This window comes from Stegostoma tigrinum, chromosome 11 (assembly GCF_030684315.1).
Source record: "Stegostoma tigrinum isolate sSteTig4 chromosome 11, sSteTig4.hap1, whole genome shotgun sequence".
In the NCBI taxonomy this organism is placed as follows: Eukaryota; Metazoa; Chordata; class Chondrichthyes; order Orectolobiformes; family Stegostomatidae; genus Stegostoma; species Stegostoma tigrinum.
Genome location: NC_081364.1, coordinates 44,807,894 through 44,824,247, shown reverse-complemented (window position 1 = coordinate 44,824,247; position 16,354 = coordinate 44,807,894). Strand labels below are relative to the sequence as shown.

The 16,354-nt window shown below is 40.9% G+C and overlaps 1 protein-coding gene across 8 annotated transcripts in view; it reads right to left on the bottom strand.

Annotated features, from left to right (window-relative positions):
* suclg2 (succinate-CoA ligase GDP-forming subunit beta) overlaps nucleotides 1–16,354 on the bottom strand; it is a 301,122-nt gene that overhangs the window by 269,247 nt on the left and 15,521 nt on the right. The window contains exon 3 of one of the 8 annotated variants that reach the window (XM_059649925.1): nucleotides 7,158–7,255. The exons of the other annotated variants lie outside the window; for them this stretch is intronic. Within the exon in view, the coding sequence (XP_059505908.1) occupies nucleotides 7,158–7,211 (54 nt within the window). The 5' untranslated portion in view covers nucleotides 7,212–7,255. The remainder of the gene's footprint in view (nucleotides 1–7,157; nucleotides 7,256–16,354) is intronic. 8 annotated transcript variants of the gene reach the window in all.

The following is a 16,354-nucleotide window of genomic DNA, read 5'->3' as shown; positions in this document are numbered from 1 at the left end:
AGGACAAGCCAAACAGAGACATGCACGAGAATTCCTAGAAGCATGGCATTCCAACCAGAACTCCATCAACAAACACATTGATTTGGAGCCAATCTACCATCCCCTGAAAAAAAGAACAGGAAATGATATCACCAATGCAGGAAATGACATCACCAACCCAAGGAAACCTAACCAGATAAATAGAAAGCGGGACATAACAACAGCGCTTCGTCAGAGGCTCACTGATGATGTTACCTAGAATGGTGACGAAACGTCTGAAAACGAACCTTCCAGCTCAGCAAGCTAACTCACATCCACAATAGAAAGTTCTGCTCTGCATGTGCTACAGATACTGGATTTCTCATGTCACAAAATGGACCAAGATGGATACGTTGATTAGAACAAGGTCAGCCGGGTGAATGTCACACAATATGAGCTCCCTGATTGCGGCTACTCTTCTGGTCCACATATTAACACGAGCGTCAGGAGTTCTGTTCAATCTTGGAGCCAGCTCTGACCTAGCTATACTATATACTTTGTACATATAAATAAAGGGTGACTTGCTGATGGGATACTGGCCTCAGAGTTATTTCAATGATCAAATGTTATAAGAATGATTTTGGATAAATAAATTCAAGCTTACTGCAAAGATTATGAGCAGAGGAAATCAGTGTTAACGAACCCTTAAAAATATACTCATACTGCACACTGGAATACTTAGCAATCAATATACAGCAAATAAATACTACTTCTTGAATTTAAAGTCATTCAAGGGGTGAAATGCATGAACAAAATCATGTTTTTTTTTCCGCCTCTACTTTTATTCAGCAATTAAAACTGTCTGACCAGATACTCCAATTGCCAGCACTATGGGGACTTTTCACAATTATATTTCCAGTTTGTTTACAAAATCTTTATTTTTTTTCTCTTACACCAATGCTGTTTCTTCAAAAATCTCATTGCCTTCACCAAAACTATTTCAAACAGGCACTTCAGCCCCAGTACAAAATTTTCAAATATTCGGAACGCAAAAGCAACAGCATCATTTCTGAGATAACACGGTGTGAAGCTGGATAAACACAGCAGGCCAAGCAGCATCAGTGGAGCAGGAAAGCCTGACGTTTTGGGTCGGGACCCTTCTTCAGAAATGGGAGAGGGGAGGAGCATTCTGAAATAAATAGGGGGACAGGGGGAGGCGGATAGAAGATGGATAAAGAAGATAGGGTGAGAGGAGACAGACAGGTCAAAGGGGCAGGGTTAGAGCCAGTGAAGTGAATTAGGTGGGGAGTTGGGGGGGATAGGTCAGTCCAGGGAGGACGGAGAGGTCAGGGAATGGAGGTGGGGCTTGAGGTAGGAGGAATGGTTAGGGAGGCTGGGGCTAGCTGGGCTGGTTTTGGCATGTGGTCGGGGGAGAGGAGATTTTCTGGCCCAGTTAATCAATCGCTGCCCAGGATGAAGTACTGAAATAGAATCTGTCAAAATAAATAACTCAATCGTATAATTTCATCATCTTGAATCACCCACATGTTCAACTTTAAAAGGGTTGCGCTATCCTTTCTGAAATTAGAAAATTGTGTTATTTATGTGCTGCCTAACTCAAAGATAGGTTTTGGCAATTAACCCTTAAAATGTACTACAAACTCAAATATTCTCACACAAAAATGTATTCTCACAAAATAATTATTCTGCGGTCCCAAAAATGTCATAATTCCTTCAAAAGGTACATAATACGCAGCCATAAAATATAAGCCCACACCAAGTTGTACTTACATTCCTTAAAATTGTAATTCAAAATGAGAAGTCTAAGTGAATCATTGGATCACAATGAAATCAACATTAAAACCTGAGCCAAGTTCCTTCAGCTGTTTCTTGGTCAGAGAGACCAAGTTGCAGACTGAAGCACTTCAATGTCCATGTGGAACACCATGCATTCCCGCTTGGAAAAAATAATAACATAAATCACAAAGTGTATAATAAATAGTGTACATTTAAATTAGATAATATTCAGAGTCACTGTCTTCTTAGGTAGCCCACTGAAATTGAGGACAATTCATTTCCAATACAGTCTGATAGACTCTGAGACAGATTAGAAGTTCAATGCATGATCTGCAGAGATATTTTATTTTCTACCTGCTAATGACTGCTCATGTCCCCTCCTTGCTCTTCTTAACTGTCTCTTTATATCCTTCCCAGCCAGTCTGTAACTCTCCATCGCCTCATCTGAACCAACCCGTCTCATCGTCACATAAGCCTCCCTCTTCTGCTTAACAGGAGATACACTTTCTTATTTTCTAATCAGCCTGTTCAGATATGGACTTACACACACCTAGAGCACGGAGGCTCAGTGGTTAGCACTACTTCCTAACAGCACCAGGGACCTGGGTTCGAACTCCAACCTCGGGCGAATGTCTGTGTGGAGTTTGCACATTCTCCCCGTGTCTGCATGGGTATCATCCGGGTGCTCCGTTTCCTCCCACAGTCTAAAAATGTGCAGGCTAGGTGGATTGGCCATGCTAAATTTCCCTTCATATTCAGGGGTGTGTGGGTTATAGGGGGATGGGTCTGGGTGGGATATTTCAAGGGGTGGCGTGGACTTGCTGGCTGAAGGGCCTGTTTCCACATTGTACGGAATCTAATCTAATCTAGAGCAGAGTGGACTCAAGCCTAGACCTCTGGCTCAGTGGTAGGGCTATTATTCCAAAAGAGATTTTGCAAGATCTGCAGAGGGTCTTATTCTAGTTACTTTAACAAACCTGCTCAGACTTATTATAGCACACTTCTGGAGTACTTAGGACCTGAACCTAGATCTACTGGTAGGGATGCTATCACTGCACCATAAGAGACCCTGCATGATTTACAGACTTCACTTAACTACATGTGGTCAGGTATTGCTTACAGGATCAATTACATGTCTGGATAATTTTACACTTTGTCTCCACTTTGCCTTCACCTGTGTACGTTTCCCCAGTATATGCTTTTGATGCTTTCCTGGAAGAAACATCTCCCATTTCAGTCAGTCACCAGTAGTAGTAGAGATACTTGATGGCTTAAGGGTTGCTTTGAGGATGTCCTGAACGTGTATCGGTGAAATTGGGCTTGCCTGTTTGTTTTGACATATGGCTTGGCAGAAGGTCTTGCTCTTGCACCGCATTTCCTACCATTAGATTTGGACGACCCTTCGTAGATACAGCAAACGATACATGCCTGCTACAAGTTGTCCAAATTTCAGAAACAAACGGTAGGAGTGGAGAAATCACTACTGTGCAGTGAATTTCAGTGACTTCAGTCTTGCTTTTAAATCCTGGTTCAGAATCGTCATATGATAGTCAGCCAAAGATTGAGTTGGTGCAACAATAGAGATGCCGAACTAAGTTGTTAATGTCTGTTTCTATCAATAAGGGGTTCAAAATGTATAGAGAATTTTCCACATTGACTTGATTTAATTTGATTTACTATTGTCGCATGTACCTAACCACAGTGAAACGTTTTATTTTGCAAGAAGTACAGGCAGATCATGCCACACAAACATCATAGGGTGATAGAATAGAGCAAGGAATACAAAGTTACAGCTGCAAAGAAGGTGCTCAAAAAACAAGTTCAACATTAGATTTGAAATTTGAGAGGTCCATTCAGAAGTCTAATAAAAGTGGGGAAGAAACTGTTCTTGAACTTGGTGCTACATGTATTTAAATTTTTGTACCTTCTATCTGACGGAAGAGATTGTAACCAGGATGGGAGGAGTCTTTGATGATGCTGGCTGCCTTTCCAAGGCATTGAAAAGTGGACAGGGAGTCAATGGATAGAAGGTTGGCTTGTGAGATGAACTGGGCAGTGCTCACAACTTTCTATCGTTTCTTACAATTCTGGTCTGAGCAGTTGCCGTAAACCAGTGATGCACCCAGATAGAATGCTTTCTGTGGTGCACGTTAAAAAGTTGGTGAGAGTCTTTACAGACATGCTGAATTTCCTTAGTCTCTGAGGAAAAAGAGGTGTTGTTGTGCTTTCTTGACTGTTACATCAATGTGGATAGACCAGGACTGATCGTTGGTGATCTTCACTCCCAGGAACTTCACACTCTGAACAATCTTTACCTCAGCTTCATTGATGAGGATAGGGGCATGACCTCCATCTTGTGTTCTGAAGTCGAAGATCAGCTCATTAGTTTTGTTGACATTGAGGGAGAGATTGTTATCTGTACACCATATCATCAAGCACTCAGTCCCTTACCTGTATTCTGTCTTAGCGAGTTTTGAGAAGATTTGTAGCTCAGGTTGAGGTTCTGGATGTGAGTTTGCTCGCTGAGCTGGAAGATTAGTTTTCAGACGTGTTGTCAACATTCTATCTTGTCATTGTATTCTGTCTTGTCATTGTTTGATATCCAACTGACAATAGCGGTGTCGTCAGAAATGTGTAGATGAAATTTGGCCACAGTTATGAGTATACAGGGAGTGCAGTCATGCATTGAGGACTGTCATAGAGGAAGTGCTGCTGCTTACCTTCACTGATCGCCAGTGAATTGACCTTAATCAATGGGAGGTGGCGTTGTGCATTAGGAGCTGCTTAGAGGAGGACCTTTGCTGAATTGGTGCTGGTAGTGAAAGGTCCATTTTCTCACTTGCTGAATGAGCAAATACACGTGTCTTTCACTTGCTCAAGGACTGAATTTGGAATAATTTCGATTTTCAAATGAAGATCGCATATATTGAATATTTCTTGGGCCTGGTGGAAGTAAGAGCATAAAGGGACAGATTCATCTATGACCTGGAAGAAGGTAAACAAGGGCTGTTTAAAGGCTTCTTCCATTCTTCTTCTGATACATGGCCACACAGCAGTTATCATTGATCACCCATTCACTTCAGCACTGCACTCTGCATTTGGGTCATGTACAGGAACAAGCTGTTCAGATGCAAAATGACTTTCGAGTTTCACTGAAACTACATTCCTCTCTGTGGAGTGAAAGCATTTCACCACATCAGCTTCATACACTTCAAAAATAAATCATGATTTTAGTGTGGAAAGTTAAGTTGCTGATGACTGCTTTCATCAACCGGGGTGGGGGGGGGATGAAAATCAAAGTCATCATTTTAGATTCTCTGACTGCTGACAGACATTAGCCAAAATTTCCACACACCATTCAGATAAAAAGGCATGACTTCACCCAATGAATCAGCAACATGGTCAATACTTTTGTAGACACACCAAATTCCAGATCAATGGCAGATTCTGACCGTTTGTTGTGCTGGAAGATAAAATGACGGATAAAAGAATGCCCATCATCCAGGTATTCTTACTTGAACCCAGAATGTTCCTGGTATAATTCTCCAAAACCTGTGTCTTCTAGGATTGGTATACCACTCAGGGCTTGCCCTTGAAATATAAGCAACGTTCCTAATCAAAACAGTCAAGTGATTTACAGGTTTGTATCTTGGTGTGAAATGAAAATGTACATCCTTTGTGGCATACACTTACATTAAATTCCAATCTCATCAGCATTAAAGACCAATTTACTGAATAGCCACATTCTTGAATGAGTCTGAACTCTAGAAAATCTCTGCAGGAGTTCTTTAAAAGGTAGTGTCCTAGACCCAACCATCTTCAGCTGCTTCATCAATGACGCTCCCTCCATTATAAGGTTACAGGTAAGGACGTTCACCAATGATTGCAAAATGTTCAGGATCATTCTTGACTCTATGATAATGAGGCAGTCCATGTCCAAATCTAGCCAAGAGCTGGATAATATCCAGACTTGGGCTAATGAGTGGCAACAAATTCTTGCCACATAATGCCAGCTAATGGCCATCTCCAAAAAATATTTAGCCCTCACCCTTCTATATATAATGGCATGCGTCCAGTTCTGGGCGCCCTATTATAGGAAAGATGTGGATGCTTTGGAGAGGGTTCAGAGGAGGTTTACCAGGATGCTGCCTGGACTGGAGGGCTTATCTTATGAAGAGAGGTTGACTGAGCTCGGTCTCTTTTCATTGGAGAAAAGGAGGAGGAGAGGGGACCTAATTGAGGTATACAAGATAATGAGAGGCATAGATAGAGTTGATAGCCAGAGACTATTTCCCAGGGCAGAAATGGCTAGCACGAGGGGTCATAGTTTTAAGCTGGTTGGTGGAAAGTATAGAGGGGATGTCAGAGGCAGGTTCTTTACGCAGAGAGTTGTGAGAGCATGGAATGCGTTGCCAGCAGCAGTTGTGGAAGCAAGGTCATTGGGGTCATTTAAGAGACTGCTGGACATGCATATGGTCACAGAAATTTGAGGGTGCATCCATGAGGATCAATGGTCGGCACAACATTGTGGGCTGAAGGGCCTGTTCTGTGCTGTACTGTTCTATGTTCTATGTTCTATGTTCTATTTTCATCATTGAATCCTCACTAACAACATTGAGTGTTATTATTGACAAGAATTTAAACAGAACCAACCATGTAGATAATCTGTCAGGTCAGAGCAGGGAATTCTGCAACGAATAATTAACCCCCTGGCATCCCAATGCCTTTGTACCATGAACAAGGCACAAGTCAGGAGTGTGATGGAATAATCTCGTCCTGCCTGCCCACTTGGCTGTCAGCCCAACATTCCCTTCCTTCACCACTAATACACAGTGTGTACTGTCTACAAGATGCACGGCAGTAACTCACCAAGGTGCCATCAACACTACTTTCCAAATCCATAACCTCTACCAGCTATAAAGGAGAAAGGCAGTAGATGCAGAGCAATGTCATCATCTGCAAGTTCCCCTCTAAGACACCCACAACTCTGCTTTGGGTCTGTATGAGTACTTTTTTTAAACCGTAACTGAGTCAAAATCATACAAATACTTCCCTCACAGTACTGTGATTTTATACCAAGAACTGCAATTGTTAAGAATACAAATCATGATCATCTTCTTCAAGGCATCTAGGTATAGGCAATAAAAGATGCCCGAGCCAGTCACAGACAAATCCCATGAATGAATGAAAAATATTCTCTTCAAATAAGCAGAGAATTCATCAACTGTTTCTGGAGAGGTACAGGCTGCTGCACCAGTTACAAGCAATGCAGATAGAAATGCTCTTTGCAACATTCAAACCATTCATGACTAGCAGTGAAATGTTCCAACCAAGAACTCTCCCGTGACTCATTCAGTATGTAATCATACTGACCATAAATGACCATCTAATGGAAAAGTTACCTGGCGTGCACTGCAGTGTTCAATCCAGACTGTCAGCTTTTCCACATTCTCCATGACGCTGCTTCTTATCAGAGTTACTCTGTCTGCTGCACTGCTTTCTTCATATTAAAATATAATCATCAGAAATAATGGGATAGGAATCAGGATAGGATTATGCACTTTTTAAATTTATATGCTAACGTTCTTTTTTTATTTATATGATAGAACAGAATAATGGACCGCAGAAGAAACTCATTCAGGCTATCTTCCTCTATCAATTCTTTGAAAAAGCTAGCCAATCATTCCTACACCCCTGTTCTTTCCCCATAACTCTATAAAATGTTTCAAATATACATAACGCCTTTTAAAAATTACCGTTTGCTCACACCATGCATTCCAGATCAAAAGATGAATTGAGTAATATTTCTTATCATCGGAGTGAGCCTAATATCCGTTTTGGGGAAAATTCTTGAATCCATTGTCCACTGAGCATTTAGAAAACAGTGTCAAGATCAGACAGTCAGCATGGATTTATGAAGGGGAAATCATGCTTGACAAAACTGTTAAAATTCTATGAAGATGTAACTAGCAGAGTTACCAAGGGAGAGCCAGTTGATGTAACATATTTGGACTTCCAGAAAGCATTTGACAAAGACCCACATAAGAGGATAATGTACATGGATAGAAGATGGATAGAAAACTGGTTGGCAGAGAAAAAACAAAGAGTAGGAATTGAAGGGTCCTTTTCAAACTGGCAGGCAGTAACTCGTAGGGTGCCACAGGGATCGGTGCTGGGACCCCAGTGACTCATTATACATTTATGATTTGGATGAGAGAACAAAATATTACATTTCCAAGTTTGCAGATGATACCAAGTTGAGTGAGAGGGTGAACTGTGGCAATGACGCAGAGATCCTTCAGCATGATCTTAACAGGTTGGGTGAGTGGGCAAATAATGGCAAATACGGTATAATTTGGATAAATGCGAGGTTATTTGCTTTGGAAGCAAAAACAAGAAGGCAGATTACTATCTGAATGGCTGTAAATTGGGAGAGGGAAGTGTGCAGCAGGACCTGGCTGTCTTTGTACATCAGTCACTGAAGGTAAGCATGCAGGTGCAGTAAGCGGTAAAGAAAGCAAATGGTATGTTGGCCTTCATTGCGAGGGGTTTTTGAGTAGAGAAACAGGGATGCGTTGTTGCAGTTACAGTGGTGAGGCCACACCTAGAATATTGTGCGCAGTTTTGGTCATCTTTTCTGAGGAAAGGTGCTCTTGAGGGAGGATAACAAAGGTTTATTCAGCTGATTCGGGGAATGGCAGGTCTGGCGTACAAGGAGAGTGTGACTAGGTCGGGACTGTTTTCGCAAGAGTTCAAACGAATGAGAGGGGTTCTCTAGACACTTATGAAATTCTAAGCTGATGCCAAAAACTGAATGTCTTCAAGAGGCAACTAGATATAACACTTGGGGCGAATGGGATTAAAATTTATGGGGAGAAAGCAGGGTTAGACTATGATGCTGGATGATGAGACACAATCATGAAGAATGGTAGAGTAGGGCTGAAGGATTGAATGGCCTCCTTCTGCTCCTACTTTCTACATTTCTATGTTTCGTTCAACAGACAATTAAAAAGATTATTTAAAACCAATATTAAATCAAGAAACCAATTATCTTCCTATTGTACAACTTTATATCTTCGATAGACTATTTTTCAAGATCTACAGTTAAGTAGTCGTCATCTTGCTTGGTAATTGTCTCACTCGGTAATGGGGGCAATGGACAGAAATAGCCAGGACTGCCCACCATGTTTTATTGAAAGAATCGCGTCATGCAAAGTGAAATCCTTTCAGTTACCAGTTTTCACACCACTGGTTTGCATACTGAAGAATAATTATAGCCCATTATGCTGAACAAAACCCCGCCCAGCACATGATTACCCATTACATTACTCAATGAATATAAATACTCCGCATATCTATCTATAATTTATCATACAGAATGTTAAATTTAACATACTGTGTAAGCAAACAGCACTACTTCCACAATTCTAAAATATTCAGAGCAGATTTCTATTCCAGCTGCGTATATTGAAGGCAGGTTATCAAACACAAATCATAAAGTGACAAGGTGCAATGAACAAGTTAAACTTCTACTCTCAATATTCACATGGTCAGCTATAAAAAATGCAGAAGACAGGCTTTACTGACCGAGCAATTAGAGGGAAGTCCAGAATTTGTTCTCAACCAAATCAAACAGAATGCTAAATAATTTCAAACCAAGCTGGAAGGTTAGTTTTCAGACGTTTCGTCACCATTCTAGGTAACATCATCAGTGAGCCTCCGATGAAGCCTTGAAGCTTCATCGGAGGCTCACTGATGATGTTACCTAGAATGGTGACGAAACGTCTGAAAACTAAGCTTCCAACTCAGTGAGCAAGCTCACATCCAGAACCTCAACCTGAGCTACAAATCTTCTCAAAACTCGCTAATTTCAAACCAAAGTAAAAAAATGTCCATCCCTCAACATAAAAGGAAACAGCAGCTCTGTACACAAACAAATAAGCAATTTCATAAGACTGAGAGAGGCTGGATGAACACAGCAGGCCAAGCAGCATCAGAGGAGCAGGAAAGCTTAACATTTCGGGTTGAGACCCTTCTAGGGTTCATCCAGCTTCACACCGTGTTATCTCAGATTCTCTAGCATCGGCAGTTCCTACTATCTCTGTAACAATTTCATAAGACTTACAGCTTGCCATCTAAACTAGTTTAAACTTGATTTGTTGTTATTCAGTGATATTTCAAATCAGTTAAAAAATAAAAATGATAAGATCTGTATTTCTAAACCAAGGCCAGGATGTGCAGTATTCCAGTTTAAGTAGGTTAAAGCTTAGCACCATCCAAACAATAAGTGTACTGGTCACTTCACTTAGCAACATGATAAAATCAGAATTTATTATAAGAGTGCCAGAGGGCAAATCATTTCTGCTGCTACACCACTGTCATCTAATAACAATTTTATTTGTCACAGAGCCACTGTATTTTAAACAACACCCAAAACACTTATTAAATTCAGAAGTGATAAAAGTGTGCAAAATTATATTCATCTTTTGTTATCCAATAAGCTGTTCCTGACCTTTTCATTAATTGATTGTCAACTGAAATGTATTGAGTCATTAATTTTTTTTAAGATTAACCACTATTGTACTGTATATGGCTTTAGCCTTCAAAAAGAAGTTCCAACATAACCATCAAATGAGTGAATTGATTCAAAGAATATGCTTTATCGATTTGCTGTAAAAGATTAAGTTTTCAAATTCAATATGCAAATCAATTCAAAACTTTCACTCAAAACAAAACACAGATCTCCAATTAAAATTTTATTTGTATTTGCACACAAGGTCCTAGAAATCTTCTAGAACACTATGATGTGCACCACATCAGATAACTGCTCTCCCGTTCATTAAGATTATTCTAACACTGAAATAGAGTTGCAAGCATCTTGTGCCTTGGCCAATTACAGGTCAAATGTATGAAGCATTGAAACTAGCTGAATGAGGTTCTCAGACATTGCAAACAATGAACAAAAGTCACAGACTAGTAAACTTTGAATTAATAGATTGGGTCAACATTTTTATAAACCGAGGTATTTGCACTAAAAGATAAAGGAGCGAAAAGGTGAAATCTCATAAAGAAGATCTAAGGGTTGGTACCCAACATTTCAGTCTGTGAAAGTAAGTCAGGATGACAGTCACCTCAGGGTAGTGTCACATGCCTTCTTTCAGCCAGTTTTAAAATAGCATTGGCAAGATCCTGGCAGTTACAAACATGCCATGTTTCACTGTGATGTAGGTGGAAATTTAGGTGAAAAATGAAACCTGTGCAGCTTTTCAGCACATAATTTTACTTACATAATACTTAACATAGTAAATAAATGGTTCAGCAATATTTGAAAAGGCAACTAAGAGGAGTAGAATTTCATATTCTCTTGTTCATCTGGTTCTTGTTGATTGTTCTTCACACTATGAACTGGCAAACAAGATATAAACATTCTACATTAAGACCATAAGATTCAGATGCAGAATTAGGCCTATTGAGCCTGCTCCACTATTTGGTCATGGCTGAAACGTTTCTCAATCCTACTCTTCTTGACTTGACCCGTTACTATTCAGGAACCTATCTACCTCTGTCTTAAATGACTTGGCCTGCGCAACCTTCTGTGGGAACAAGTTTCACAGATCTACCACCCTCTGGCTGAAAATATTTCTCATCTCAATTCTTAAAATGAGTTGAGGTGGTACCTGTAGAGGTTTTCGCTTCATTTGAATTTTTAATATTTCTGTAACACACTTCCAAAACAGAGATATTCCTTTGCCAATCACATTTGCAATCATATGGCACGTTAAGCATCGTGATGCATCAAAAGGTACTTTACAGATGGCCCATCAAATCCCAAATGGCCCATCGAATCCATACCAACCCACCAAACAGCTTTCCACAAGACCCAACTCCTGACCCTATCACTGCAACATGCACTTCCCATGGATAATGCAACTAGCCTCCACATCCCTGGATACTACAAGCAATTGAGCAAAGCCAATCCACCTAACCAGCATATCTTTGGACTGTGAGAAGAAACCAGAACATCCGAAAGAAAGTCATACGGACAAGGGGAGAACGTGCAAACTCCACACAGACAGTCACCTGAAGGTGGGGTTGAACCTGGGTCCCTGGCGCTGTGAGGCAGCAGTGTTAACCACTGAGCCATCATGGGGTGAGCTTTGAAAGGAGGAAAGTTATGTGGAGCAATAAAGCAGTTTATGGACAAAATTCCTGAGTATGCTACCCAAACACAAAAGGCACAGCCTTCAAATGGTGTGAAATGAATGGGGAATACACAAGGACTAAAATAAGCAGCATTCTGGTGAAGTTCAAGAGCTGGTGGTGGTTATGGAGGAGAGGAGGCAGTCAACGCAATAAATGAATTTACTTTAGATTCCTAGTGTGCAAACAGGCCCTTTGGCCAAACAAGTCCATACCGCCCATTGAAGCATCCCACCTCGACCCATCCCCCTATAACCCACACACCCCTGAACACTATGGGCAATTTAGCACGGCCAATCCACTTAGCCTGCACATCTTTGGACTGTGGGAGGAAACCGGAGCACCCGGAGGAAACCCACGCAGACACGGGGAGAATGTGTAAACTCCGCTCAGACAGTTACCCAAGGCTGGAATCGAACCCGAGTCCCTGGTACTGTGAGGCTGCAGTGCTAACCACTGAGCCACCGTGCCGCCCAAAGATATTCATGGTAGAGACACTAAATCTCACATCATAAATTATAAAGGGCAGTATTGGTACATAAGCAGGATGTTATACATGATTTTACTGGAAGCTAACTTTTAGAGAAGCTGAAGCTTACGGACCATTCAGATGGGAAATTAAACAAGGAAATGTTGAAACAGTCAAGTGCGGTGAGAATAAGAACATGCTTGAAACTTTTCTCAGCACTGTGGATGCACCCACATGAAATGGACTTTATTTATTCAAGAGGGTGGCTCATCAACACTTGCTCAAGAGCACATAGGGATGTGCACTGATTCTCACATCCCATGCAATGTTTGAAAAACTATCCTGCTGCTGTTAAATTCAATCCGTCTAGAAGTAAACAGCAATTGTTTGTCTGCATTCTTAATAGCCATTTTTTTCAGCAATTTCTGTTTCAGTATTCCCAAATCTCACTGATCTTTTACCTTATATACCTGTCTTCCAAAAAATAAGTAGCGTCTTTATTCCTCCTACTCTTAAATGAAACATTTCATAATTCATTATACTGACTTCTGTTTACCATTTATCCACCCACACTGCAAGCTTCTTTATATCCTCCCATATTAGTGCACAGTCCTCCACATTATTAGTAAAACTTCCAATTTGGCACTACCTGCAAATTCTAACACAAATATTTAATTTCTGAGTCCAAGTCATTTAATTACAGGATAAACAGTAATTATGCTCTCAGCAAAGGCAACTTCCACTTATTGCAAATCTCTTAATGGCTATCTTTTTCTGTTTTATAGCTAACTTACAATGCATCTTACGTAGTCTCAACTCTTATTAGAAATCTCATATTACACTGTATCAAAGCCTTCTGAAAGTCCACGTAAATTACATTTGTGAAGTTTTCTCTCCACAGATGTGCAAGGTCTGCTGAATATTTCCAGCTATTTCAGATTTTGCATGTTTGAAGTATTCTGCTTTTCCTGTACATTATCCTTTTCTATTATGTCTTCAAAAAAGTTCAGTAAATTTGGTTAAACATGAAAGCCATCTTTTTGAAAGCTGTGATGATTTTATTTCATTTTCTCTCTCTTGATGTTTTGTTATTTCATTTTTTTTATACAAGATTTCAATATCTTCTCTACTACTGGAGCTAAATTGAATTAGTTTCCTGCTTTGTGAAAAAAGTAAATACATTTGCTGTTCACCATTCCCAAAGGCTCAATTCTATCCAGTTCCCTTCCATTCCCCCTCTCAGCACCATAAGGCAGAGGAGCAGAGGGGCATTCAGTTCACTGAAACTATTCTACTTTTCCACAAGATCATGCATAAGCTGATAATCCTCACCTCCAAATTCCTTCCTTATTGCGGTAACCATTGATTCCCTTACAGATTAAACGTAGGCCTGTCTAAGCCCTAGGATCACAGGAAAAGGAGTAGGCCAGGAAGCCTGTCAAGTGTGTCCCACCGTGCAATACAATTATGGTTGACAAAACACTTCAATGCCTTGTAACTCACCCCACCGTATCCCCATGACCCTGTATGCTAAAGGTGATCAGAAAGTGATCAAACACTACGTCAAACAAATTCAAAGACTGTGCTTCCACAGCTTTCCATGGTAGGGAATTATGAAGGTTCACAACCCTCTGAAAAAAAATTTCTTCTCATCTCAAAACTACGTGACATTGTTAAATTGTGGCCCGGGTCTATACTCCTCATCAAGGAGAAACATCTTGCCTGCATCTGTCGGTCTGTTCCTTAGGTAATTTGCAAATTTCAATGAAGCCACCTTACCGCTTTTAAAAGTCTTGAGTGTACAGGTCCAGTTTGCCCAGTCTCTGCTCATTGGGTAGCCCTGAGAACAAGTCTGTTCTCAGTTTGGTCCACTCGCTCTATGGTAATAGCATCTTCCTGAAGCATGTAAGGTGGGGTAAAAATCTCCGTCAGCTTATGGATATTCCCTGAACTAAAACCCTCTAAAGACGTAAGTCTGTGGAAATTCTATTGGACTAAAATTCACTGAACTTTTGGAATCAGGAAGCCATAGCCTCAACCAAACCAGGGAAAGGCTGGTTGGGACACACTCGGTAATATGTAGGCCCAGGGACAAAGGTCTGGAAGAGCAGTTAGCCTGCAAAACTAAAGGAAGGTCCCCACCCATGTCCCAAATTAAAACATGAAAACGAACAAATTCAGACCTTCTGAGGCTAACAGAGGTAAAGCCATTCAATTTGAGAGTGTGAAGGTAAAGTCCAATATCAGGGTCCTATGCTTGAACAAGGGGGACTACAATCGAATGAGGGAGGGCTTGGCTAAAGTAGACTGGAAACAAAGATTTTATGGTGGGACAGTTGACGAGCAATGAAGGAATTTCAAAGCAATTTTTCAAAGTGCTCAGCAAAAGTATACTCCAATGAAATGGGAAGACTTTAAGAAAAGGGGTAATCTGCCAAGGGTGTCTAAGGATATAAAGGAGGCTATCAAATTGAAAGAGAAGGCGTACAAAGTGGCCAAAAACAGCATGAAACCAGAAGATTGGGAAAACTTTAAAGGTCAACAGAAAGCCACAAAAAGCTATAAACTAAAGCAAGATAGAACATGAGGAAAAAAACTAGCACAGAATACAAAGACAGATAGCAAAAGTTTCTATAAATATATAAAACGAAAAAGAATGCCTAAAGTAAACATTGGCCCTTTAGAGGATGGGAAGGGGAATTTAGTTGTGGGATATGGCGAAATGGGAGAGGCATTGAACAGGTATTTTGTATCAGTCTTCACAGTGAAGGACACTAATAACATGCCAGTAACTGACAAAGAGACGAAGGTAGATGAGGACCTGGAAACAATCATTATTACAGAAAAGGTAGCGTTGGACAAGCTAACTGAGCTAAGAATTGCTAAGTCTCCTGGCCTGGATGGAATGCATCCCAGGGAACTAAAAGAGATGACGGGAGAAATAGCAGGTGCACTGGCGGTAATTTTCCAAGGTTTGCTGGACTCTGGGACAGTCCCAGCAGATTGGAAAATAGCAAATGTGACGCTACTGTTTAAAAAAAGGAGGTCGACAAAAGGTGGGGAATTATAAACCGGTTAGCTTAACCTCTGTAGCGGGGGCGTTGCTCGAGTCTATTATCAAGGAAGAAATAGCAAGACATCTCGATAGAAACTGTCCTGCTGGGCAGACACAGGATGGGTTCATGAAGGGCAGCTCATGCTTGACAAATCTTTTGGAATTCTATGAAGACATTACAAGCAAGATGGACAAAGGGGACCCAGTGGATGTGGTGTGTACCCATATTTCCAAAAGGCCTTCGACAAGGTGCCTCATAAGAGGCTGCTGCATAAAATAAGGATGCATGGCGGTAGGGGTAAAGTATTAGCATGGATAGAGGAAGCAAGAAGTGGGGATAAGAGTGCTATTCTGGCTGGCAATCAATGACTAGTGGTGTGCCTCAAGGATCAGGTTTGGGACCGCAATTATTTACAATTTATATTGCTGTGGAATTGGGGACCACGTGTAGGGTGTCAAAGTTTGCAGATGACACGAAGATGAGTGGCAGAGCAACTGCCAGGACTGTGAAACTTTGCAGAGGAACATTGATAAATTGAGAGAGTGGGCAAAAGTCTGGCAAATAGAATACAATGTAAATAAATGCGAAGTCATACATTTTGGTACGAGTAGTAGTAAAAGGGATTATTGCTTGAATGGTAAAAAGTTGCAGTATGCTGCTATGCAGAGGGACCTGGGTGTCCTTATCCATGAATCTCAGAAGGTTGGTCTGCAGGTACAAGTAATTAGGAGGGCAAATGGAATTTTGTCCTTCATTGCTAAAGGGATTGAGTTTAAAAGCAGAGAGGTATGTTGCAGCTGTACAAGGTGCTGGTGAGGCCACACCTGGAGTATTATGTGCGGCTTTGGTCTCCTTACTTGAGGAGAGATGTACT